The 26,556-nt window shown below is 54.0% G+C and overlaps 1 protein-coding gene across 1 annotated transcript in view; it reads left to right on the forward strand.

Moving 5' to 3' along the window:
• The first annotated feature begins 5,832 nt into the window (after nucleotides 1-5,832).
• KDM5B (lysine demethylase 5B) overlaps nucleotides 5,833-26,556 on the forward strand; it is a 36,951-nt gene continuing 16,227 nt past the window's right edge. Inside the window, exons 1-12 of the mRNA XM_081124225.1 lie at nucleotides 5,833-6,109; nucleotides 12,890-12,967; nucleotides 14,129-14,251; nucleotides 15,170-15,340; nucleotides 17,580-17,714; nucleotides 18,955-19,051; nucleotides 20,258-20,367; nucleotides 20,732-20,890; nucleotides 21,333-21,452; nucleotides 22,861-23,019; nucleotides 23,908-24,089; nucleotides 25,522-25,684. Coding sequence (XP_080980351.1) covers nucleotides 5,906-6,109; nucleotides 12,890-12,967; nucleotides 14,129-14,251; nucleotides 15,170-15,340; nucleotides 17,580-17,714; nucleotides 18,955-19,051; nucleotides 20,258-20,367; nucleotides 20,732-20,890; nucleotides 21,333-21,452; nucleotides 22,861-23,019; nucleotides 23,908-24,089; nucleotides 25,522-25,684 — 1,701 coding nt within the window. The 5' untranslated portion in view covers nucleotides 5,833-5,905. The remainder of the gene's footprint in view (nucleotides 6,110-12,889; nucleotides 12,968-14,128; nucleotides 14,252-15,169; nucleotides 15,341-17,579; nucleotides 17,715-18,954; nucleotides 19,052-20,257; nucleotides 20,368-20,731; nucleotides 20,891-21,332; nucleotides 21,453-22,860; nucleotides 23,020-23,907; nucleotides 24,090-25,521; nucleotides 25,685-26,556) is intronic.

Consider the following 26,556-nt stretch of genomic DNA (forward strand, 5'->3'; position numbering starts at 1 on the left):
CCCGCCAGTTCAGTGTTTCGGGGGAGGGCAGTCTCCCCCCCTTAACCACTTAGCTTTTTGATATAAAAACACATCAGCAGTCCCTCGGGCTTCACAGATTAAACATTTCTTACCTGGTTTCCTTAAGCTGGGACTTTCAGTCAGAGGCGATTCAGATACGAACCACTTTATGTAAAAGAAACAGGCCTCTCACACGCGCTGGCTGGCGGACGCACCGAAGGGTCTCGGGTTCAATTCCTGGTCAAGAGCACATGCCTGGGTTGCAGGTTCAGTTCCCAGCCCCAGGTGCAGGAGGCAGCCCATCGATGCGTCTCTCCCGGTGGTGTTTCTCTCCCTCCCCCTCCCTCCCTTCCACTCTCTCTAAAAACCAACGGGAAAAATATGCTCAGATGAAAAGTAACCAAGAAAAGAAAGGAAAGGAAATGGACTGTCTGCTCCAGAACAGGAGTGCCCGGCGCACGGCACAGCTGCGGGCGTCCACCACGGCGTGGCTGTCCCGCGGCCGTCCCCGTGGGCACCTCCTGTCCCTTTACCTGTCTCTGGAGCTCACCACTCAGCCCTCTGACCTCCACAGGCCTCGGGAAGAGGCGGGAGGGAGATGGGGTCGGGAGGTTGGTGCTGAGGACCAGGCTGCAGGTGCCTGGGCAGGGAGGCCTGGGAAGCACTCGGAGGCCCCCGGTCTCCGCCCTTGAGCTGAGCTGCCTCTGTGATGCTGCTCTTGTGCCCTGCCCTGCCCGCCTGCCGGCATCACAGGTGCCCAGGGGCAGGGCTCACGGGGCTGAGCACGCTCAGTGACTGGCACTGTGCACTGTGATGCGTCTGGAGGGGCAACACCAGTGCCTTTCCAGGGAAAAAAGATCAGAGCTCTGAGGCACCCCTGCACCACACCCTCGGCCCCGCAGGGGGAGGTGCCGACTCCCACCCCTCACCCTCTTCACCCCCGCAGTCACCCTCCTCTCCTCTGCAGTATCCATCCCTCCCTGAATCCATGTTCTCTCCAAATTTTGCCCCATTTCTCTCAACCCTACCCAGAAAACTCCTTGAAAGCATTGTCTTTATTTTTTTTTTAAATGTCTTTATTGACTTCAGAGAGTGAGAGAGACATCAATGCTGAGAGTCATTGATCGGCCGCCTCCTGCACGCCCCCGACTGGGGATCGAGCCCACAACCACGACCAGGAATCAAACCGCGACCTCCTGGTTTACTGGCCGACGCTCACCCGCGGAGCCACGCGGCCGGGCGCGGGTCTCTGTAGACCAGCCGTCTTCATCTCACATCCCCTCCCCATCTCACCCGTCCTCTCGGCAACTTTGGCATGGCTGCCTCCGCCTCCTCCTCGGGAGGCTTGCTTCCCTGACATCACCTGCCGCTCTGACCAACCTCCGTTTCTCCCCTGGCGCATCCTGGTGCCAGCCTAGGGCGCTGCTCGGGCTCCCTCCTCCTCACCGCTGGCTGGGTGACCTCGCCCAGACCCGCGGCTTTAAGGTCTGTCGATACTGAATGTGTGTGTGCGCAGATGTGTCTGCGTGCGTACGGACACACCCGGTGCGTGCATGTGTGCACACGCATCATATCACACATACGTGTGTACACACATCCCCCGACCTGCTAACTCCAGGCTGATCTGACCTCCAGCCCCGACCCCAACCTGGGCGGGGAGAACAGACCTCGGACTAGCTTTTTGGCAACCGAGGGCCACCAAGCATGAGGAGGTTACAGAACCAACCTCCTGGGTCTCACCCAGCATCCCTGAGGAAGGGCAAGGATTACTCTGTGAAACCGCTAGTGCCGGAGGTCACAGACAAGAGAGCGGGAAGCCACCGCAGGGGGTGGACACACATTACTGACAGGACGGGGCAGCAGGGTTTCCACGGCCCTGTCCTCGGTTCCCCAGACGCTGGCCTGTGTCACTTTGGCTAATTAACCTTTCTGAGCCTCAGTTTCTCCGTATGAGCTACTCCCAGCCACTGGCCCGTCTTATCCCTGACGGTACAGGGTCCCCCGCGCCCCAGCCACCCCTTCCTGCCGGGGGAGAAGGGGATTAGCACTGAGCGTTTCACGCGTCAGGCCCTGTACTCGTGGGCAGAGGACACAGCAGAGCTCGGCTGGACACTGGGTTTCCAGCGAGGCTGGTCAGTCCCTTCGCTGCGCGAGGCTCTGATGTAATCTGTGCGGGAAGACCTTGATCCTTGATACGGATGCAGAGAATTCCAAACTCTCCAAGGCCGGAGAGCACGCTGAGAGGGACCCCTGGGCGCAGGGACCTGGGGGGGGGGGCGGGGGGCGGCTGCACAGGGTCAGGGAACCTGTTTCCCTCCCTGCCTCTCAGCTGCTCGGGGCTGGGCGTCTAGACCTGTAAAGGCCCAACCTGAACAAGAGGAAACACCCAAAGCCCTGGTGTGGGGTACTCTGCCCCCCAGGGCCCTGGGAACTCCCACCTGCCCCTGTCTGTCGGGGGCTTCCTGGCGAGGGGGCCCACACCCAGGAGCAGGGGCCCTGGACCCCGATCCCCTTGGGCTGAGGCAGCCGAGGACAGGAGGTGATGCAGAAGAGGAACTTGGTCACCAGGTGTCTGCCCGGGCCGGACCCAGCTCCCCAGGGACAGAAGCCCGGGAGTGAGACCCTGGCTACGGGTGAGCTGACCTGCAAGGGCAGCCCGTGTCTGGGGTGGGGCCGAACCGGGAGCACAGAAGCCCCACGCAGGAGGCCAGGCCCGAAGAGAAGGGGAGGCTGGTTCCAGGGCCAGGAGCCGGCGGCGCGATGCGGGTGGACAGTCCCTGCGCTGGGCCGCGCCGGCCGCTGTGCGACCCCTCCTGCCACCTGGGAGCCCGATTCTTCTCCCGTCCAGCCCCACTCCACCCTCAGCCAGTGGGAGCCGCGGAGACGCAAGGCCACCCCCTCCCCAACAAATATTTGTGGGGCTTCTCTAGGTGCCTGCGACCGCTGCCCCCCCCCCAGCAGCGTAAACCCCTGGGGCGCGGGGCAGGGGGCGGGCAGGGCCGCGGGAGGCGCGCGGCGGGGGCGGCCGCCGAGGAAGGAGCCTCCTGGGCGCACAGCAGACCGGGCCGGGCGCAAACGCTGCAGCTCAACGGGCGGTCGCACGGCCCGGCCCGAGGGTCTCCACCGGGGCCACCTGACACCGGGCCCTGCCGGGCACCAGGAGGGTGGGCGGGACGACGGCCCCGAGCTGCGGAGGAGCCGCGACGGGCGGAGGCCGGAGCGCTGGGGAGGCGGGAACGAGCGCGAGGGGCCCCGGCTGGGAGGGGAGGTGGTGTCAGAGGGGCCGCGGCACCGGCAAGGCGCAGACCCGAGGTCCGGGCGGAAGGAGCCCCGGAAAGCGGCGGGAGGCCGCGGGGACGCGTGCGGGGCGAGCACCCTACACGTGCGCTACGTGCTGCGCGAGCGCCTCCCCGCCCGGCCCCGGGCCCGCCCCTCCCTCCCCGAGCCCCGGCCGGCCGCGCGGGGGCTGGGCGCCCGGCTGTCCCCATCCATCCCGAGCCCGTCCGGGGCGGTGCGCGGGGGCCGGGGCAGGGGGAGGAAGGCGGTCGCCCCCCAGGCTGGAACCCAGGCGACCGAAAGGGACGCGGAGAGCGCCCCCCGCAGGCCGGCGGACCTGGGGGCGCAGACCGGGACGGCCTCGGGCGGGTTGGGACCTGGACCCCTAGGAGTGTGTTCAGAGGCTCCGCGCCGCACGGACGGGGCCTCGGGGGCCGGCGGGGCGGGGTGTCGGGAGGAAGGAGGGGCCCCGGAGACGTGGCACTCGGAGCGCGGCTGGTTCCGCCCGGGCCCCCGGGCCCCGGCCCCGCTCTCCCCGGGGAGCCCGGCCCCGACCGCGCCCAGGCCTTGCGCCCAGAGTTCCCGGAGCCCCAGCCCGGGGCCCGCCGGCCGAGGTGGCCCGTCCGGCCCCCGGGGCGTCCCGCGGCCCGGACCAGACAATGCGGCCCGGCCCCGCCCCCGAGCCCGCGCGGCCAATCGGCGCCCGCGGCTGGGCTCTTTAAAAAAAGAAGGCCCGGCGCGGCGGAGTCAGCTGGCGGGTCCCTCCGCCATGTAAACACGCATCATAAAGGGCGGGGGGCCCGGCCCGAGCCCCGCGGGGTCCTCACGCCGCCCGGCGGCCGCCCCCGACGTCCCTGAGGCCGCCTCGCTCGGGGCCCGCGCCGGAGACCTAGGGCGAGCTGGGCGCTGGGAGCGGGGGAGTCGGCCGCGCGGCAGCGGGGGAGCCCCTAGGCCTGCGCCGTGCACCCCAATAAGTACCAGTCGTGACCCCTCCGCGTCCCCGGCTTCGCTCGACGTCTGCCCACCCGGCTGCAAGGCCGCGGGCGCCCCCGAGGCGGCAGGGCCGGAGCTCGGCTCCCGCAGGGCCCCCGGGGGCGCAGCCCGCCCTGGACCGAGGGCCTCGGGGTGGTTTTCCTCCCCGTTTTGTTAGGAAAAAGTGTCAAATACTCGGCAAAGTTAAAAAAAATCGTGGCAAACTCCTCCATGCGCACGGCACCACCTGGCTTCCACCCGGGAGGTTCTGGAACTTGCGGAGCCACGCGGGGAACCGCCTCACGCGGGGACTGTAACGCAAGGCCCGTCCCCAGGGCGCTACGAGGACTGACGTCTCCCGGGCCCCTCAGCTCTCGGGGAGCCAAGTGTTCCGGGGAAGTTAGTTGGCGAGGCCCCCTCCCCCTTTCCAGTTGCAGGCCCCTGAGGACCCAGGGCTGGGGCTCTGCAGCCCCTCCTACCGAGGCCTGGCGAGCGGCCTTCTGTGGATTCGGCTGCTTTCTGGATAAAAGAGGCCCTTCCCTCCCCTTTTCTGGGGCAGGACACTACATGCCCCTCCGTCCCCCCCAAAAGTGCCTAAAGTGTTCTTAGGACTTAAACCTAACCTCTGTAGGTCATCGCCTGCTCTGCAAAACGAGGTAACGGCAGTGCCCACCGGCAGGGTGGCTGTGCCGGTGCCAGGAGTTCACGCAGGAGGAAGCCAAGCGCTCCCCACGGCGAGCCCCGCGCAGGGCCATTCATTACAGACACGGACGCGCTAGGAACCCCGGGCTGGCGCCTCCGGTGCCGAGGCCCCCCTTCAGCTGCTGCCGTCTCCAGCGGTGCCAAAGGCCCCTGGAAGCACCGCGTCAGGGCGCACGGCGTCCTCCCGCTCGTACGTCCGATGCCGGGCGCTGCCCGCGGCCCCCCGGCTCGGGCTTGTACCCCGGGCGCCTGAGTCATCCTGCTGCCTCACTGCACCCCCGATGCACCGCCACGTCCTAATTTCACCTCCCACGTGTGCACCCCGTCTTGCTTCGGGAGTATTCGCCCCTCTCCCGTGCGACCTCCCCTCCCGCTGCCGGCGGACCCCTCTTTCCCGGCAGCACCCCGCCTTCCATAACTAGAGGCTGCGTCCCCCGGCCTGTGGATTTGGGCCAACGGCTTCCTCAACCTGTGCCTCGCTGCCCTTCCCGGTGAAATGGAAATTAGGGTGCGCGCCCCACGGGGAGGGGTCGCGGTCACCGAAGCGCTCGGAGGGGCCCGGGACAAGCGGGCGCGCGCGTCTCACGACCCCTCCGCCCCTCGTGGCGGCAACTGCGGGGAGCTGGTGCCTCTGCCCCCGGGGTCCCTGGGGGTGCGCGTCCAGCGCGGCACGTCCCCCGGGCGCGACACCCCGGGGGGACTGCGACGCCGGGCCCCCCTCGCCCGCGGCGCCTCGCGGGGGGCGGCGGGGGCGCGGGCAGGGTCGGGCGCGGGCTCGCGGGCCCGCCCCCTGGGCGCGGTGGGGGCGGGGCGGGACTCCTTTGCGCGGCGGAGGCGCACAGCGTGGCTGCGCAGACGCGACGCCGTCCGCGGAGGAGGAGGGGGAGGAAGGCTGCGGCGCCCGAGGAAGGCTGAGGCGCCCGGAGCCCGAGCCGCGTCCCCCGGAGCCGCGGCGATGGACGCGGTCGCCGCGCCGCCGCCCTGCCCGCGCCCCGCGCCGCCGCTCGGGGGCCCCGGCCCGCTGGGCGAGTTCCTGCCGCCGCCCGAGTGCCCGGTGTTCGAGCCCAGCTGGGAGGAGTTCGCCGACCCGTTCGCCTTCATCCACAAGATCCGGCCCATCGCCGAGCAGACGGGCATCTGCAAGGTGCGGCCGCCGCCGGTGAGTCGGGCGGGCGCGGGCGGGGCGGGGGCCGAGGGCCGGGCGGGGGCCGAGGGGCCGGGCGGGCGGCGGGCGCGCGCGGAGTTCGGGGCGCGCAGCAAAGTTTCAATATGGCGGCGGCGGCTCCTTTGTGTGCGGCGGGGCGGCCTCACCTGGGCGCCGCGGGCCGGGCGCCGGGGGCGGCGGGGGCGGGGCGGGGCCCCTCCGAGGACGCGGCCCGGCTCCCCCGCGGAGCTGGGCGCCGTCGCGCGCCGCGGGCCGGGTGGGGGCGGGGGCGCCTCGAACGGCCCCAAACGGGCCCCAACGGCCCCAACGGCCCCAACGGCCGCGGAGGCGGCGAGCCCCCCGCCCGGCGGAGCCCGGCCCGGAGCCCCGGCCTCGGCGCCCTGGGGCGCGCGGACGCCCGCTTGGCCCGCGGCGGTTGGACGGCCGCGGCGCCCCCGCCCCCGGAGGACCCGCCCCGCCCCCGCCCGGCCCCGGGGCGACGCCGCCCTGACCTTCGGGGCCGCGGCGGGTCCCCGCGGCGCTCGCCCGGCTTTGGGGAGCCGAGCAGCGAGCTCCTCGGCGAGAACCCCGTGCCCCGGCTCCCCCGGTGCAGACAGGCCGGCGCTTTCGTGTTTCCGCGACGAGCCTGCATCGGACGGGACGCGCGGGCCTGGGAACGGCTGGGCCGCGGGCGCCTGGAGGGCCGGCGAGGGACCCGCGCGGCCCGTCACCGGCCGGGCGCCGGAGCCGGGGGACGCGCCCCGTCTTGGACTTTGGGCAGCTCGGCGTCCGGTCCCGTCGGGAAGGGCGCCCGTCGGCACCGCGCTGGCCAGCGGGGTTTTGCGGGGACGTGAGGCGCAGTCGGGCTCCGGCCCCGCCGCGCGTGGCCGCGTGGTGGCCGCGGCGGGTCTGGGGCAGCTCGTGCTCGCGGCCGTCTCCGCGGAGGGGCGGGGGCGTCGGCGTCCCGCCGGCACCGGGGCGACCCGAGCGCCACCATTTTCTGTGGCGAGGACGCCCCGAGGCCCGCACCTGGCCCTGCTCTGCGGGGCTCGCCGCCGCCTTTGTCTCGCGCTCTCCGGGGCGCAGTGCGGGGCTGGGGCAGTGCCGTCGGCGGCTTCACAAAAGGAAACTTCCCGGGAGCGGCCCCCGAGGAGGGTCTCCGGGGAACAAAGGCTCCTGGGGACGGGACGGGCGCCCCGGGAGCGGGCGCGCAGGGCGCCGGCGGGGCCCGCGGGCCGGCGGGAGACGGCGGCGGTTACATAGTGTCCGCGTCCAGGGGGTTTCTCCACCAAGTTCTGGGACGCGCTCGGCCGCGCTTGCGGTTGGAGGGGAGACTTGCAAAAAGTATCTTTCCTTTTGTTCTTTGTATCTTCAGTTAACGGCCTCGCAGGTAGCAGCCAACAGCTGCTTTCTCAGCAGGAACCTGGACGACTTTACTTTTGAAAACTTGGGGGTTAAGTGAACAAATTTGTGAAAATAAAGTAAGATAAATGTGATAAACGGTGATTAAGACTATTCCGCCCTGAGTTAAAAGTGTAAAGAGGAAAATAAACCTTTGTTTCCAATTTGATCGGCTCTGTAGGATCACCAGGCTTGTTTCCTTTTAATTTTCAGTTATTCTGACTTACGGCGTGCTACCTTTAAAATACAAATTTTCATTTCCTTCTCGATGTACTTAGGTGTCTTTTTAAGGATAAATTATATTTTCCATGTCACTTTGTGGTATTTGGAGGTGATTAATTTTAGGGATGTAACTATTAGGCAGATAACAGTTGGCTGCTCAGTAAATACTTTTTTGAGTCTCCCAAGTTTGGGATACATTTGATGACTTTGATAAGTTTCTGTGTTGCCCTCAAACATTTGGCCATAGGTGGGCAGATTCCACCGATTTCTTTGACAGTGTCCAAAGGTCAGGTGTCTAAATCAAACCCCAGATGGCACAGTAGGCGCATTTTTTTCAGCTTTAACGTCGGTCGGTGGTCACTGGTTTGATGCTTTTGATCGGAGTCTCTGAGGGCCTGTTGGTTCCGCAGGCAGGACAGCAGAGCCTGAGCCCTTTCTTTGTGTGACGGGAGTGTTGGTGATACAGAGCTCACGGAGCTCATTTACTCTTCCAGCCTGTCATTCTCCCTAATTTTGGGTTTGATGGACTTTGGCCTACCTGTCTGGTTTCCCAGTTTTTGTGTGTGTCTGTCACAAAATTTTTCTAGTTGTGAATTTTTTGGCCAACTTAACCCTTAACATTTGGAGAAAAGGCTTATCAATAGAAACATCCTTGAGTGAAGGAAGAACATGTACTTTTAAAAAGTAACAACTTTATTGAGATATAATTCATATATTGTACAATTCATCGTGTTTTCACAGTTGTTTCTTTCTCCCTCTCTAACTCAATAAAAAATTAAAATTGGGTGGAATAAATGTTGGCAACTGAAGGGCTGGCTGTACTTTCAGAAATTCTTAAGGTTCCCTCGTTTAAAGAGGAATCACCAGAGGCAACTAGGGAGTCCCTAGGGCGGGTGGGCGGGCAGAGCGAGGCTTTGGGAAGCTTAGCACTGGGCTACTCCCATTTATTTAGATTAAACTTCTAAACTAAGTAACTGGATTTTAAAGAATAGTTTATTGGGTTTTAGAGAGAGGAAAGGAGGGGGGAGAGAGAGAAACATCCATGTGAGAGCAGGACATTGACTGGCTGCCTCCTGCACGCCCCCTACTGGGGATGGAGCCCAAAACCGCCCATGTGCCCTTGACCGGAATGAACCAGCAACTTCCTGGTGCGCAGGACTGCGCCCGACCAGCTGAGCCACGCCAGCCGGGGCGGTGAGTGAGTTGTGAGAAACTTGTTTCAGATACAGTTGTATGCAGCCTAACAAAGATTTCTTAATCATTTTATTACCTAGCATGGGGTTAGAGAGAAAAATGAGATGTTACCTATGTACACTTTCAAAAATTCTTCCAAAAATGTTCCTTTTCATTTGTTAACTATTAGATGAGTTGTATGGTGAACTTGCTTTTTTATACTTCAAGTTTAGGAACCAGACTAATGAGGGAAAGTGGCTTGTAGGGCAAGGAGACTTTTCTGTTCCATACTTGTGCGACGTTTGACTTAATGCATTCTTATAAGTCTTTTTGTTGACATTCAGATCTTTCATTCTAGACCATTCCTCTTAAAGCATCATTGCCATACACCTTCCGACCTGGCCTAGAGTCATCCCATCTGTTCATCTGTTTTATTTATTTTTCAATCATTTAAGCTTGCTTTCTGGATGTAAAGACTGGTTGCTTTCCTCTGCCAGAGCCATCACTTCCAAGGTGTAAATTTAAATTTTATTATGAAAATTCTCAAGCGTGCACATAACCGTAAAGAGTATAGTCCCTTCAGCTCTTTTCCTGGAGAGGAGACGGCAGGACGCAGGGCAGCATTGGGCTGAGAGTGAACAGGTCACCTGAGGACCACAACTTGGCTTGGCCTTTGTCCCAGGGTAGGAGTGAGTTTGGCTACTTAGGGGCGGTGTTTGCAGCCTCCAGTGAGTGATGGTCGCTTTGTCCAGTTAGGGTGGGGATTGCATTTCTCAGTTTCTGTCAGTGGCTTTGTTGGTTTGTTACACACATTTGCTGGAACCTGTGTAGAAACTTGACCATCTTCAGGCCAACTCTTGACGCAGTTGGGTGGTGGCGGATGGAGGGCATTCTCCATTCGCTGCCATTTTCCCACCTGCAGGACTTGACCTCAGCAGAACACAGGTGGGAGTCAGGAGTAACCAAGAAAGAGAATGAAGTCTCTGGAAAAGGAGTTTCACAAAAACGGGACTCGAAAGGCCCTCGTTGGTCAGGTTGTTAGGTTCACTTTCTGTGAAAAACGGCGATTTGGCTCTGAGCCTGGATGGCACAGTTTCTGCTCCAGCAGCATTGCCGTTTAACATTTACGTGGTATCACATGTTCAAATGAGCGATTTAAAAACCAGGTCATTGGAAAATATTTTCTGTAATAACCCGTTAAAATCTAAGGGCTCTTTCCCCCAAAATAATAACTTCATTTCTCAGATGAAAGACTAGTTAAACACAGGCACTGCCAGGCAGAAGGTCACATACTGAATGCTTTTAGAACTTGTCGATTTAGTTTCACTTGGCAATCTTTTTTTACAACAGATGTAAAATTTAAGGACTATTTTGCAGGGATAAAAATAAGCTTTATCAAGGAGAGAGTGGTAAGTGGGCGGGATCTTGACTCTAACTCCATCCTAACCTTGGACAAGTTATTTTTCCCTGAAGCATTCTTCTCATCTGCTGTATTGGGGATCTGACACCGACCTAGGGCTGCTGTCCAGGTTAATTAATGGATGGCTTGCAAAGAACTTGAATCCCAAAGCTTATTTGCTAACTGCTAAGAAGAGTCGGGGGACGGATTTAGTGAGACCAGGGTTTGTGCCAAATATACACGTCCCTCGTTTTCCCTACAGTGAAGGGATTTAAGAAAGAGAAACTTGAGAGATGAAGAGCCCACCCAGCGTCAAAACGAGACTATACGGGATGTAATTTCTCTATTGGTTGAGGTGAAGCTCTTCTCTGTCTGGGTATTTTTAAAAATTAGGGGATAAGTGTTTTCTGGTAGAGTAGTTATAAATTACTTTGGGAAATTTGCAGATTCATGTGCGGTGTGTGCTCTGTAGTGTGTATGCAGGCAGGAGTTTGTATTTGGTGAGCTATGGGATGGCTGTGAGAGGCGGGCATTATGTCTCATCTAACATAATTTAAATAATCCCAATTCTTGCCTGACAGGAGGGTGAACGGGTTGAGTTTTAAATATTGTACAGTTATTTTACTCGTGAAGCGGGAGGAGGTAGAAGGGATGGGTGGATGTCCACAGGCCAGATTATAGTTTATCCTTTGCTAACAATCAGGCAAACTTTAAAAAAAAGCTAATCAGAACTTCTGTGTAATCGTGCAGACCTGGCTTCCCCAGTGTTTTGTTCAAATACACCTGCTGTTATTGGACCTCATGACACTGCCTCTTGGATGGGCCCGTATATACCATTAATTCCAGAGTGTGTTTTTCTTTTTGTTTTGAATCTAGCAATTTACTTAATACTGCTTTCTAGCTGTATTAAAACACTCTTCCAGTGGTGTGTAAGTCACATTTTAAATCTTAAAATATGGAGTATTTTAGCTGTGAACGTGCAGCTAGGCTAAGATTTCCCTTCCCGGCTCTGTGCTTTTTGTGTGGCTGTTGGCAGATCCTTGTGCGTTCCTGTGCTAATTCTTGCCATCTCATGAGCTTGACCAAATTGTAATTAATGTTCAGAAAACTAAAGTCTAAAAACCTGGTGTGTTCTGAACACTTGGTTGTAGCATTTATTAAGCACATATTCCTGTGAGGCATACATACTGCAGACTACGGATACCAAACATTACATTTAATCTCGTAACTCCAGAAACAAAGAACAATTCCCTGTCAAAACCACATAATTACCAGGTTTTTAAGGCAAGATCCTCCCAAGTTTCTGTGTGATTGTACCATCTCACCACTGGGTAATATTTAAACCAGATGGTACCATCCAGTGTTGCCAGATCTAACTTGGAGGGGAGAGAGCAGGGTCTCCTAGGATTTGTACTCTTGTGTCTTATTTGTGGGTCAAGGGCAAGGGGATGTAGGTGAGAGAGGTCTATAAAGAGAATTTTTGGAATATAACCTTCAGTTTGTAAAATTCCAGCTATTCCAAGCCTTTTCTTCTTCCAGAGAGGCTCTTATCCAGTATTATGATGCATTTTGGACAAATTGAGAAGAACAGCCACCAGATTTTCCAGTGGGAGGCTGGCGTCAGGGATTGGTGTAGGGTATGGGTTTGGGGTTTTAGAAAATGGTACTTGATGGCAGCCCATTCTTCTGGGTTCCTCTGCAACGGCTTTTTTCACTGCTTACCTTGTGGCTTTGGTGTATACTTTCCAAATCCAGGTCTTCCAGCTCTATGTGCATTGCTCTTTCTGTTCTGTGCTGCATGTAGCCTCCTGACGTTCTCAGCAGCGGGGTCCCATCCACTGTCCTGTTTCAAGTTCAAGGAGAAGGGATGGGAAAGGAGGTGGGGCAGTGAGATAAGAACTTGGAGGTGTAAAAATTTTTATGAAAGCTGGATTTACTCCCAGGAATTTTTTTTTTTTTTTTAATGCCTTTGAGACCCTTATGAAAGCTATGGACCTTCCCAGAAAAATCAACATATAGTCAAGTCTGTATATAATTTAAGACCCTTTGATTTAAGGCATAAAAGTATTAGTCCACAGTCTAAAAAGAAAGTCCTCAAAATAAGTGTTTTTGCTAGTGGCTAGGATGGAGATCTTAGACTTTGAACCCCTGGGTGGTAATTAAAGCTGCTCGGTGCCAGGCCTTCTCCAAGGGAAGTAAGAACCTTACCTAATGCACTTTACCTTTATTTGGAAGACATTGAATTAACAAATGACACCCCTCAGTGCATGGCCATTGGATCCCATTGAGGGGCTCATAAGTAGTAACTCTGCTTGTTTTTTATAATTTATGAATAGGGATTTATAGTTATGATTTGCCTCGATCTACCTCTTGCATCTTTAGTACATCCTATGGACTAAAACCATTAAATTGATACAAAAGTAGTTTTTAAATTGTATTTCACATATGTGTTACTTAAATCTTAGAAATTACTACCCTGTGTCCTATTTTGTTTGTTTAGAGATACTGTGTGATTTATGTAACCCAGGGTTTTAATATAAAACAACTTTTTAAATGTCAGAATTATAAATTCTTCTAATAAAAGCCTCGCCTCTCCCCAGGATTGGCAGCCACCATTTGCATGTGATGTCGACAAGCTTCATTTTACCCCCCGGATCCAGAGGCTGAATGAGTTGGAGGTAATGTCTTCCGCTGCTCCGGTGCTGAGTTGCAGAGGGGCCTTTGAAGAGGCTTCGTCACAAATCTAGTGGTTTTAGTGAAGCTAAAAATACTGCCAATTACTGATACTCATGGTAAAGAAAATACAATCAGGCCTGTGCAGCAAACCAATTTTCATTAAAAACATGGATATTTGTCACTTGTTGCCCTCTTCATTCATTCACATTCTTCTAAATTTAGGTGACAACCACTCGAATTTGTTTTGAAAGGAATGTCCTTTGAGAACCATCTATAGGGGAAGAGATTTTCAGCTCTAATTTTCTTCCAAATACACCCCTTCCCTCCAGATTAATGGCACTTTAATTTCCCAGCATTAGAGGGAGCGGGGGTCTCGGGAGAGGTGCTGCCAAGACCCTGAGGTACAGGGTGGCTCGGCTTGGGCGCTGGGGACGTGGGTGGGAGGCTGTGTATGTCACTGTGCTGCTAATCTGGTTTCCATATTGAACCAAACTGTGTTAGTTTTTCTAAACTAAGCGAACGTTCTTAACTTAAATGGAACCTGTGTCCACTGGGACTCGGTGGGTGCTGGTGGTGGTCGTATCTGGGGTATGTATTTCCAAGCTGAACTTGGAAGGTGGGGGAGAGGCGCTAATTTTGAGGTCTTGGAAGGTGGTGGGAATGTCTCAACATTGTCTCACTTTGGGTCTTAGGTGAGTTAAAACTTCTAAAACTGACTAATATTTTACAAGGAAGAGAAAGAAAAATGACAAAAATTTTAAATGACTTGTAGACAACAGTAATAATCTGTTAAAGGAATAACATTTAGGAAAGTTTCCCTGCTTTTCTGTGGTTATCAAGATTTAATAAAATTTATGTAGAATCGCTGTTGTTAGTCTGGTTTTAGATTTATGTTTGAGCAGATAGAAAATTTGTACTTTCAGAGAACAGGGCTTTAAAATACCTAAGTTGTAAAAAGCCTGAAGGGAGCCTACAGAAGCTCACTTGTCATCTAATTTTAACCAGTAACAGCCTTGTGCTCAAAGCACCCCTTCCACGAAGTTTCTCCGTTGAATTCAAAAGTGCTATTGCACTTAAATATTGTAAGAATGAAAACACCACAGGCATAGGTAATGGGCAGGAGCTTTAAAATAAGGTGTTAAACACAATTCCTTGTCATTTAGGCCCAAACCCGTGTAAAATTGAATTTCCTGGACCAGATTGCGAAGTACTGGGAGTTACAGGGAAGCACTCTGAAAATCCCACATGTGGAGAGAAAGATCTTGGACTTGTTTCAGCTTAATAAGGTAAGTGGCTGCTGACCGTCTCTCTCATTTAATCGTAGTTCTGACAGCTGAATATCACCTTCTTTGCCTTAAAGCACAAGCCTAATGGTTTGAAATGTGTAAAATGAGATTGTTCCTCGTTTAGTTGCTGGGCTCTTCCCTGGCAGGTCCTGAGAGCCTTATCTTGTGAGATGGTTTGCTGTCCCTGTGTTTTTTTAATTTCACAGTAGTCTTGTAAGATACTCCTTTCTGTTTTATTACTTACGAGACAGAGGAGGCTCAGGGAGAAAACTGACCAAGTCACAAAGGCCGAGTGACAGTGTAATGCCTTAACGCGGGTCCCTCGGTCCGGAGCCTACGTGTCTCCTACTAGACCTGCTGCCACCCTTCCCACTCGGTGGGTGGAGGTTTTTAAGGGTTACTGAGTTAGACCCTTTCTTTATAAAGAGATTTGTTAACCTAGTTCCTCCTCCCAGAAAATGCTGACTGCTTTGGGGGGGAGGTAGCTTTTTGGGGGGTACAAAATGTTTATGGACTATGCTGTCAGAAGTGATGTTTTCATTTTCTAGCTTAAAAATAATAGTGTAGCCCTGGCTGGCGGCTCGGTTGGTCGGAGCGTTGTCTGTTCACCTAAAGGCTGCGGGTTGTTAGGTTCCCGTTGGGGTGTGTATAGGAGTCAGCCGATGGACGTTTCTCTCTCACATCTCTCCCTCTCCCAAAAAAATATCAATTAAAAAAAATATCCTCTATGAGGATTAAAAAAACTTCCAGAAAAAATGATAGTGTATATGTATTTTCTTTTGGGTTAGAAAATGGCTTAGGAAAATTTTAAAAGATCACCATAGCTAAGAACATTGGTCTTTGGCGTCCTCCCTAGCACGAGGGATCAGGAGTGGTTTCCGTGAGGGCTTTCTAATTTCTTGCCGTTTCATTTAACAGTTAGTTGCAGAAGAAGGTGGATTTGCAGTTGTTTGCAAGGACAGAAAATGGACCAAAATCGCCACCAAGATGGGGTTTGCCCCTGGCAAAGCTGTGGGCTCGCACATCAGAGGGCACTACGAGCGGATCCTCCACCCCTACAACCTGTTCTTGTCTGGGGACAGTTTGAGGGTGAGTATCGGGCTGGCCGCAGCCTGCTTCACGTCGCTGCTGCTTGGTCGCTGTCCCCGGGGAGTGAAAAGGCCTTGATTAGTGCGGAAGACGTTGTTTTGTGAATTACTCTTGCAGTGTTTTTGTTCTGTTTTGAGAGCAACCGTATTTAGAAATTTGTTTTTGGGATGAGGAAGGTTGTCGCAGACATAATACCCTTTCGCTGTCAAGGCTGCAGCTGGTGTTAACTTCACTGTGTGTCTCTTCTTACAAGGTGGAGGTGGTTATGCTTTGTACCCACCTGCTACTTACAGTGTTTCCTGGTTGTTACACAAAAGTGCAGCCTGTGAAATAACTTGCCGACCCGCCTGTTTTGCCAGCTGAGGTCTCCAGGGTGATTTCAGGTAAAGGGTAGGGACCCACTAATCCTGGGTGCCTGATGGGTCCACCTTCAAATAGTTCCTGTGTAGCCATGCTTGTTTCCTTATAAAGATGGTATTTGCAAAATTATTCAGGTAAGAACTTTTGTTCTGATTGAAGTAAACAGTAGTATAAAAACACCCCGCTTAGTTCAAGACTCTGGTGGAAAAGCAGGGTCCTAACCCGTTTACTGCCTTCGGGTTACTCTTGGAGCAGAGAGCCCTGTAATTTTCAGAGCTGCTGCTGTGCTGTGGAGGGAGGAAGGTGGTAATGCAGGGTCGGGTCAGCGCCAGTCAGAGCTGTCTCGGTGCAGACCCAGTGGCTGTCGTGCCCCTGCCTCCTTGGTTCTAGGTGAGCTTGCTCTTCAGTCTAGAAGAACACGACCCATCTAATAGTCAGAAAGTGTGTGTTTTAAATGTACGATGTGTGAATGTCGTGAACCTGTGGGTGAAACTGTTTAGAACATTGTGTGTGGAACCTTTGTGCCTCTTTAGGAGCACAGGACGACCCACAACCAACCGAGCCACACCGGCCAGGCCTGTACATAAAATTTTATGTTCATTTCTGATTTTTGAAAGTAATTCTTAGAGGAAAGGAGAATTGGAATCCATATATTTTTTAAAAGAATGAAAAATAACTGTGAGATACTGCTGCACACCCATCAGAAACGATCCAGGTCCAGAGCATTGGTACCGAGTTCTGGCAAGGCTCCGGGGAGCGGGACTCTCACCCCTGGTACGTGGGCAGGTGTTTACCCAAAGGAGTTGGAAACTTAGGTCCACACAAAAACCTGTACACGGATGTTTATACAGCATTATTCGTAATTGCCAAAACTTGAGAGCAACCAAGATGCCCTTCAGTGAGTGAGTGGATAAATACCCTGGAGCATCCAGATGACGGAGTGTTACTCAGCAGTGAAAATACACGGGCTCTTAAGGAACAGATTTTGTGAGATGGCTGCTGGTGGTGGTTGTCCTCCTGCCGTCCTGTTCTCCGGGAGGAAGGAGCGGCTTTGCCGGTGAGGCTGGATGGCAGCGACGTGCCCCTGGAGCAGAGTCCCAGGAGGCTGTTCCTCCCGTGTCTTACTCCAGGTGCAGAGGACACATGTCATACACCCTCAGTGGTTACACTTTGGAACCTGCTTTTAAAAATGCTTCTTCGATGTTTGTGGGCTCGTTTATGAAGGAGTGGAAATTCATGCTAGATTTTGATGTCACTGTGTTGTACTGACATTAAACACCCTCTTTCAGTCTGAACACTTTAAAAATGAGTTATTTTCAGGATGGAAAGTTAGTTTTGGAACTTCTAACAGGCCTGACAGCTTGGGCCTTCGGTTAATTGACAGTTTTTCAAGCAGGGATGATTGCAGCTGGCTTATTGGGAATGCCTTCAGCCCGCAGTGGCCTCTTGTAACTCGATGACATTAGCAACTAGTAATACCATTCACTTGTTAAAACAAACGTATGGGTATGCTCAGAGCAGGGGGCCTGAAGAAATGGCTTCTCGGTGTACAACATACCCAACAGCAATTCAGGGTCATTGTGACGGGGGCACAAAGCTCGTGGCCTTCCTATGAACAAACACCCTACATGTGTCCCCTGCGCTTCCCGTGGCTGCTGGGCACGGCCGAGGGGACAGGGCTCAATATTGGAAGAAAAGCTGCAGTATTGAGTGTGTGATTGGCGACTGCAGACTTACCTTTGCATTTATTTAGATTTTTAAAATTGCACACCTGCTGCATATGTACATAAATGTTAAATATAACTTTTAAAAGTTTAGTGAAATTGTCTAAGATAAAAAGGAGGGGAAACTCATCAGTACAATTGTGTTTCATTATCAGTGTCTGCAGAAACCAAACCTGGCCACAGACACAAAGGACAAAGAATACAAACCCCACGACATTCCCCAGAGGCAGTCTGTGCAGCCCCTGGAAACATGCCCCCCAGCCCGTCGGGCAAAACGCATGAGAGCAGAGGTGAGCGCCCCAGCGCCTGCGTCTGACACTGGGCGTCTGTCCCCCACGTGCTGTGGTTTCCAGCCTCGTCAGCCTCGCGGAGGTGCTGTGCGTGTTCTAGCTTTTATAGTTGGGAGATTGTGCTGTCAGGGCGCCTGGACCGGCAGCTGCTTAGTTGTTAACAAAGCCCAGGAGGAATAGGTGCTCTTGTGATGGTGTTTGGTTGGCCTGCCAACCTCATGAAGTTAGACTGTGGTTATTGGGGAGTAAGGCTAGGAGATGTGAAGCTGGGAGATTTTTGCTGAAAAGAACTTTAAAAAGAAAAAAAGTTTTTATTGATTTCAGATAAAAGAAGGGAGAGGGAGAGAGAGAAGCTTCAGTGATGAGAGTCATTGACCGGCTGCCTCCTGCACTCCGACCACTGGGGATCCAGCCACAACCCAGGCGTCTGCCCCGACTGGGGATCGAACCTCAGTCTCCTGGATCCCAGGTGGATGCTCAGCTGCTGTGCCACGCTGGCTGGGCTGAGCACATCTTGATTTTTAATATTTAAGACATACCCTAGTCCTAGGTCTGCTTAATGACACCGAGTGGGGGTCACCGCCCTGGAAGAGTTCTGTGGCCGTGGACACCCTGAGTGCGCACGAGGGGGCGCGGGAGGGTGAGCGAGTGCAGTTCCAAACACGTCGGCATCGAGGCCACAGACATTGTTCTGCTTTATCCATAAGTATTAGCACTTCAGGAAACGATGGATGGATGTCAACTATAAGTAAAAAACAATGGAAACTGAGACTGGCGTAATCACCCTCAGTGATAAGGGAACCCTGAACAGGCTAGCAACCTTAGAAGAGCACCGTATAGTAAGTTTATTACAAGAAATAATAGGAAAGCTGAGTTTCCCATAAATACGGGCAGACTTGGGAAATTCTTACAGGCTTGTGGAATTACGGGGTGTGCGTAGCTGCTGAGGCAGGACCTGGGCAAACGCGCTGCTCCCAGTGGGCAGTGAGATTTCTCACAATTTGTTGCTGATCCTTTCACCCTTCCCTACTTCTGACCCGCTGAAGCAGAGGGCAAATACTCTCATAACTTCTAAGATCCCTCGCCTATTTCTAAACAGTAGTAATCTGAGGATGTTTTGAATGCCCCATTGGTAGAGACAGTTTATAGGATTATAGTCACCTTGAGATTCCAGCTGGATTTTGGAAGATTAATTTGTTTTTAAAGGAAATATTTATGTATATGACAACTTTTTTTAAAGGCCATGAATATTAAAATAGAACCAGAAGAGACAACAGAAGCCAGAACTCATAATCTGAGACGTCGAATGGGCTGTCCAACTCCAAAGTGTGAAAATGGTAAGAAAATTTATCATGAATAGAGTAGTAAAAAGGAAATAAATAGAAACACTGAATTTGTTTATTGGTTAAGAAAACATTGGAGAAGCTGTTACCTAGTAATCATCAGCCAGGCCTTGAGAAGTAAAACCTTTGTGTATTAATGGCCTTGTCGTGGTCAAGGGACCCGCAGGAGAGGGAGACGGAGGGCAGGCACATCGGAAGTGCGGCTGAGTCTCTCAGCCGTCCCTGGTTGCCACCTGAAGGACGGGTCAGGCCCTGACTGGAGACGTGATGCAGCAGCGGTGCCCGTGACTGCAGGTCGGGGGGCGGGCCTGCTTTCTGAATCTGAGCTTCAGTTGGAAATTGCTTGCCTGGCCTCTGCTTGGCGCCAGTCACGGCGAGGTGTAGTTCGGGGACTCTGAAGAGCAGTCGTGGGCCCTGCCCAGGCAGGCGCTGCGGAGACGGCTGCCGACAGTGGCTCTTCTGACGGTGAGCGAGCCCCGGGCGGCTCAAGGTAGCAGGAGGTGGTTTTAAAAGCAGATGTGAGTCCTGGCTCGACCACTGACCCGTTGTATGACCTTAGAGATACCTTTATGTCCATTTTCTTATCTTTGAAACGGGTTTGTTGCAAAAGATTAGATAATTCATGGGAAGCAGTTAACCAGTGCCTGCACGGGATGGTTCTTCACTGGCGGCCAGCGTTTTGGCCAGAAGTCTTTGGGACCAGGAAGCTGGAGGGGCTGGCGAGGGCAGTGACCGAGGACGTCAGCTGGTGAGGCTCAGCCTTCAGTCGGGGCCGAGACTCGCTTGCCTCGGTGTGTGTTTTTTGTTTTGTTTTTTAATTTTTTATTGAGTTTGTTGGAGTGACGTTGGTTAATAAGATTATGTAGGTTTCAGGGGCACGGTGCTGGGGTGCGTCGTGTGTGTTACACTGTGTGTTCACCACCCCAGCCTCAGGTCTCTTCCGTCCCCATTTATCTCCCCTTCCCTCCCCTACCTCCCACCCCCAGCGTATGTTGTTTTAAGAGGTTACACACCTGAGTCACGTCTCCAGAGGTGTGTCTGCACCTTGGATTTTAAATGGGGAGAGTTTGCATTTTATTACAATCCGTTGAACGTAGCGACACTGGGTGCTGCTGCTGAAGTGAAAAGAAACACGGAATTGCGTTAGCGAAGGGGGCTGAGTGCTGCACAGCGAGCACGACCGTGAACTGCCTCTTGCAGAGAAAGAAACGAAAACCAGCGTCAAGCAAGAGCCTGCTGGGAAGAACGAGCTCGCGGCAGGAGGCGAGAGGGAGAAGCCCAGGAGTCGGCCGAAAAAGACCACGAGTGCTGTGAGTCGATGTCCTCCACTCTCCCCGTTTACACTTCTGAGCTCTGCGGGGGACGCCGGCTCGGCGGCCTTTTCGAGTCCGTCTGTAGCGTCTGTTTGTAAATGAGGGGCCGCGTGGGGGCCTGAGGAGGGAGGGGACGGTGGCGTCAGGCTGTTCTCCTGGAGCGGTGAGCGGGGGTGCGTGGAGCCGCCCGCAGGAAAGGAGAGCGAGGGACGGGGCTGGGGGGGCTGCGCCCCGAGCGGGGGGGGGGGTCGTCTGTCGCAGGCGGAGAGGCTGGGTTTTGCCCCGAGCGGTTAGCTCTGGGCGTCCGGCCCCGCCGGGCGCTGACGGCCCGCCCGCCCGCCCGCCCGCCCGCCGGCTGCAGGTGGACCTGTACGTGTGCCTGCTGTGCGGCAGCGGCAGCGACGAGGACCGGCTGCTCCTGTGCGACGGCTGCGACGACAGCTACCACACCTTCTGCTTGGTGCCGCCCCTGCTCGACGTCCCCAAGGGGGACTGGAGGTGTCCCAAGTGCCTGGCTCAGGTAGGAGCCCCGCGGGGCGGCGCTCGTTGCCCTCGGGCTGGGCTGGGCTGGGCTGGCGGCAGCGACGTCCCTGGAGAAGAGCAGGGCCGGCGCCGCCCGCCCGGGAGCCCTGCCCGGGGTGCACAGCTGAGCGGGGCCCCGGGGCAGAGCGCGCTTTAATACCCACTCACGTTTTTCTTCATTGAAAAGCACGGCCTGTGCTCTTTGCAGAGAAACAGGTGTGATTTCGTAATCCACAGGTGATTACTGTTAACATTCCGACGTGTGTTCACCCAGACCTTTTGTTTTAAGCGAGTGGCATCGCACTCACGAGCAAGTGCGGTCAGGAATCCGCGTTCTGACGTGTGTGTGTGTATATGGGAAACTCCACTTACACTTGTGTGAATGGAGGTAATTACCGCTCACAGATGTGTACAAACAAGACTCTCTCTGTCTCGGGCAGGAGTGTAGTAAGCCGCAGGAAGCGTTTGGCTTCGAACAAGCAGCCAGGGACTATACTCTCCGAACTTTTGGGGAAATGGCAGACGCGTTCAAGTCCGATTACTTCAACATGCCCGTCCACGTATGTAAAAGACACCGCTTTGATTTAATTTTAATAACTTTTGGAAAAGGGGGTTCTGGAGACAAATTTGAGATGGCACTTACCTCTGATCGTATCGTGCACAGCGAAACCTTTAATTTCTTTAGTGGTATTAAAATTCCACAATGTTTCATTTTATTTCTTCCACACAAATTGCACAGCAACAGTGACAATACCAACACACGGGATCTCCAGTGATCCTTTCACTAAACAACTGTAATTAAAAGAAAACGTCACAGAATTTCCGGCGTGATGCCGTGTGCACTCCGTGTGCACTCCGTGTGCTGTGCTTTGGGAAGGTGCTTAAATTCTGCCAACTGAGAAGCCCGGGTGCTGCTTCCAGCGCTTGGCGTTCGCTCCCGGGCACCCCGGAATCAAGTGGTTTTCTACATGGCTCTAGGTGCTTAAGCTGTGTTTTTTCTCACCACTAGCAAGTGCTGCAGTGGACACTTCCTGCATAGTGATCTTTTTAGTTGGATTATATTCTTGGATGACGACTGAAGTCAGATGAGAGTAATTACCGTTTTCCCCGCCCCTGTCGCTGTGTCATTTATGGGTCCCTAGGAATGTGTGGGTGAACCTGTTTTCCCCGAACATCACTAACATTAGCTATTAAGTTACTTTAAATGTTTATTCAATGGAATTTTGAATCCAAATTGTGCTCCGTGTGACTTCACGTGCACTGTGTCCCACCGTGTCCCTGGTTGCAGGCTCGATCCCCACGGGGGCCTGCAGGAGGCAGCCGATCACTGACTCTCATCATGGATGTTTCTCTCTCTCTCCCTTCTTCTCTCTGAAGTCAATAAAGACATATTTTTTAAAAAGAGAGATGAGGACTTTGAGGGATGGACATTTAAGTGACTTGCGTCTGGACTCAAGTCAGATTAATGGCGGGTCCCGGGCAGGCGTCCGGTGGCTCTGCCTGCCGGTGCAAGTCGCTGCTCTTGCTCACGGTCGGCACGCTGTCCTGCCCTCGGGCCTGACCGTCGCGCTCACCTGGTGTCCCAGAAGGAATGAGAGGCTGGAGTCGGAGTGTAAAGCATCATTCAGGCACAGACGACTGTACGTTTCATTTCTCAGAACAGAAAAACATCCCCAGTTCTTAGATGTCAGCGTATTGCTTTCCTTGAATCCCTCTTACAGGAGCAGCCAGGTTTGCAATAGAGAAACATGAATCCTTAGTTGTTACCCTTTCAGTTATTAAGTACCGTTTGGGAGATGACGTTCCTGTCTGAACTGTGTGGAGTCAGTTGTGGAACGTAACAGAAGCAGCGCCCCTCAGGGTGCCGTCCTGTGACCCCAGCACTTAGCTGATCTGGTCAGATTGGTCCCAGGCACCTTGTGTCTGAGAAAATGCATTTTTTTCTCTTGCTTATGGTTTTGTTTCCAGATGGTTCCCACGGAACTGGTTGAGAAAGAGTTTTGGCGACTGGTCAGCACTATTGAAGAAGACGTGACGGTCGAGTACGGCGCTGATATTGCCTCGAAGGAGTTTGGCAGCGGCTTCCCTGTCCGAGACGGGAAGGCCAAGCTTTCCCCTGAGGACGAGGTAGGTGCCGGCGGGAGGCACCTGCCTGTGGGGCACCTGATGGTTGAGCATGTCCTTGACCTAATGGGCATAATACTGGATTAGAAGCAACTTCACTGCAAAAAATAGATGTAGCTTGGAATTCGTGTTATAATTCAGTTTCCACTGGTTGCTGTGAAGTGATTCATGATTACTTTCAGAAAAACCTTAAGTTACTAGATTTTTAATGACTTCAGGAGAATTCTAGTCCCAACTCTGCCGCTGTACTGTGACGACAGAGGAAACTTGCCCCTTGGCCTTCGGGTTCTGTGACTGGTTTCTCTGAGGGGAATCTGAAGGGCGGGGACCAGACCTGCGTGTCTTTGAGCTTTGAGGTTGGAGTCCGTTCCCACAGCAGCAAACTCCTGGCCAGGATCCTGTTCCTGTCCTAGTGAGAAGTCACATTTTGGGGGATAAACGTCCTCAAAATCTAACAAATGCACAGACAAGTACACAACCGTATGTGTGCAGCTTGGTGGGTTTTCACACACTGGATACACCCATCACCGGAATAGGAGAAACGGGGCCTCCCACGTCCCCCCAGAAGCTCCCGTATCTTCCCATCTCAGCACAGCCAGTCCCACCCCAGCCCCCAGCAGCGCCGCCCTGGCGGCTCCACATGCACCGACTCGTGGTCTGTGCTCTTCTGTAGCCAAATAAAAACGGGGTTGATAGAAAAATCGGTGCTGTGCGAGTGCGTTTGTGTGCAGCTGAGGGAGGCAAGAGTCTGTGGCTCCGAGACGTCAGCGTAGTGCCTCTCCCGGCGTTTTTATTCAGAAGGAGGCAGTTTCCACCCATCGTTTTGAAACAAGCAGAATCCTGAAACATTAGCGCTGAACTGTTACACTTCTTTTATCTCGGTTCCTTTAGGACTATCTGGACAGCGGCTGGAACCTGAACAACATGCCCGTGATGGAGCAGTCCGTCCTGGCGCACATCACCGCCGACATCTGCGGCATGAAGCTGCCCTGGCTGTACGTGGGGATGTGCTTCTCCTCTTTCTGCTGGCACATCGAGGACCACTGGAGCTACTCCATTAACTACCTGCACTGGTAAGGCGCCTGCGGCCTCGCGGCGGGGCCGGAACCCTCCCCAGGTGTCCTCGCTGACGACGCTCGTCACTGTCAGAAGGGTGGTGACCTGGTTTTCTCCCCTGAAGGTCTTTCACTTCTGTTGGAACAGGCGCCCTAACAAGTTAAGGCAGCGGTTCTGAGCATTTCTAGGAAAACCACAAACCCCCGAAACTGCGCACACACTATTTTGTTTTTTTTCTTTTTTTCCTAAATATGTCTTTATTGATTTCAGAGAGAGAGAGAGAAAAACATCGATGACGAGAGAGTCATTGATGGGCCGCCTCCTGCACGCCCCCGACCAGGAATCGAGCCCGCAGCCCGGGCATGTGCCCTGACCGGGAGTCGAACCCCGATCTCCTGGACTCCAGGTCGATGCTCAGCCGCTGGGCCACGCCAGCCGGGCCACACTATTTTCAAGTATAACATGTTTCTGGGGGGAGGGTAGACAGCTTTTATCCAGTCGTCAAAGACATCTACTCGCAGAAACATTACAGCACAAGCCCTGGTTTTACTGTGGAAACCCCCGTGGGTGGCCCAGCTGCCCTCTGAGGAGTGGGGTGTGGGTGCCGCGGTGTCCTCCAGGTTCTCAGGACTTCCTGCTGCTGTTTGTTGTGCTGAGTTCTGACCTCACCACACAGTCCGTTGGGCCCCTTCCTAGTAGGGGTGAAGCTAGGGGACCTGGGGCAGGTATTTGGACTTTTCAACTTTAAAATTTTTCAAAGCCATTTTCCCACATCTGTCTCTCCCACTCCCCTCCCTCACCATTTCCCTCCTTTTCTAAGGACAAAAATATTTAAAGATCTGTAACTCACTTAAATCCTGACACCAGGAAGCGAAGGACGTACCACAGGGAGAGGGAGTCGGCACGTATTTGCAGTGTCAGCTCTGCTCCCCTGGGCAGTTGCTCCCAGCCTTAGAATGAGGGTCGTATTTTCCGTACGTCTCAGGGATGTTACAGGTTAATTGGTTGACAGTTTAAGGTGCTTTGGAGAGTAAGAGCTCTTCAGAAATGCTAGTTGTCTGACTCGTGTTTGATTTCGGCGCCTGTCAGGAGGGTGGAGAGCTGCCCTGTCGGCGTGGGCAGCTGTAACCATGTGCCCTAGAGCTCAGAGAGTCCAGATACCTGCCTTTCCTAAAGGATCAGACAGAAGTGGGGGGAGGACGGACCCCAGAGGGAAAGTCCCATGTGTAAACCTGGTGCCTGAGGGAAGATGCTTGGCACTCGTTCAGGCCCCGGCTCCTCGGGGTGGGGCTGCTCGCAGCGGGTCAGGGCGTGTGAACTGGTTGGCTGTTGTGTTGTGTTGACGTTGCAGGTTGATTGTGCGAATGTGTGTGATTTTGAAGAGGCAACTGAAATTTCATGTTTACATATATTTTTTGAGGTTGATTCATTTTTATAATCTATCTCCAGGGGTGAGCCCAAAACCTGGTATGGGGTCCCAGGGTATGCGGCCGAGCAGCTGGAGAACGTCATGAAGAAGCTAGCCCCAGAGCTCTTTGTGTCCCAGCCGGACCTCCTGCACCAGCTCGTGACCATCATGAACCCCAACACCCTGATGACCCACGAAGTGCCTGTAGGTCTCAGCCGGTCGTCCTCTTTCTGGGCTTCTGTTCACAGAGCGGACCGGGTCGTGTGTTCCGTAGCATAACCTGGCAGGAGAAACAGCCGTTCGGTGTGGTTGGCACTGTACTGCATTGGGGGTCCTCGGACACTATAAAAACTAATTTTTTGCAGCTAATAACCAGACTGCTGAGCAGCCTCACTTCACAGGTCACACAGCTGTCACTGCCCAATACTCTCTACACTGATTTCCATTTGCAACTCATTCCTTCTCTGCAACTAAACAAAAACCTTAAAAACTGCGTGTTCCTTGTCAGTGCACATGACCGTGAAAGGGGCTAGGCTCTGTTATAGTTAGGTCTAAACTCTAATGTCAGGACCCTTCGTATTCTGTCCCTGCTCTAAAAATAATTTATTGAACCTACAGGATCTCAATTTAGTTTGAATGGTGAACTGAAGCGACATATTGGTAGGTTTTGGCTATATTAACCTCCCACTCCTAATTAAACTTACTGTATTTATTTTTTTCAATTGGTTAGAGAGAGAAACTTATCAATTGGCTGCCTTCTGCCTTTGCCCTGACCAGGGATCGAACCCACAACCCTTTGGTCCATGGAACAGTGCTCCAACCCACTGAGCCGCACCAGTGGGCCAGGGCTAACCTTATTTTAAAAGAAAGTTTATTTCAGGGTCTTGAGCTTGGCATTCAGGGTCCCTCTCTAGACAGAAGGGGCTGCGGGGTGGGTTCCCTCTGAGGTGTCGAAAGCAGCACCTGCTGCCCACTGGCTGGGGAGCACTCGGGAGATGCCTGGGAGGCACATGAAGCTAACAGCCCGTCTTCGCTAAGTCAGATGTGAACGATTCATTTCCAGTGTTAAGTGAATT

The sequence above is a fragment of the Miniopterus schreibersii genome, assembly GCF_964146895.1.
Source record: "Miniopterus schreibersii genome assembly, chromosome: 21".
Lineage (NCBI taxonomy): Eukaryota > Metazoa > Chordata > Mammalia > Chiroptera > Miniopteridae > Miniopterus > Miniopterus schreibersii.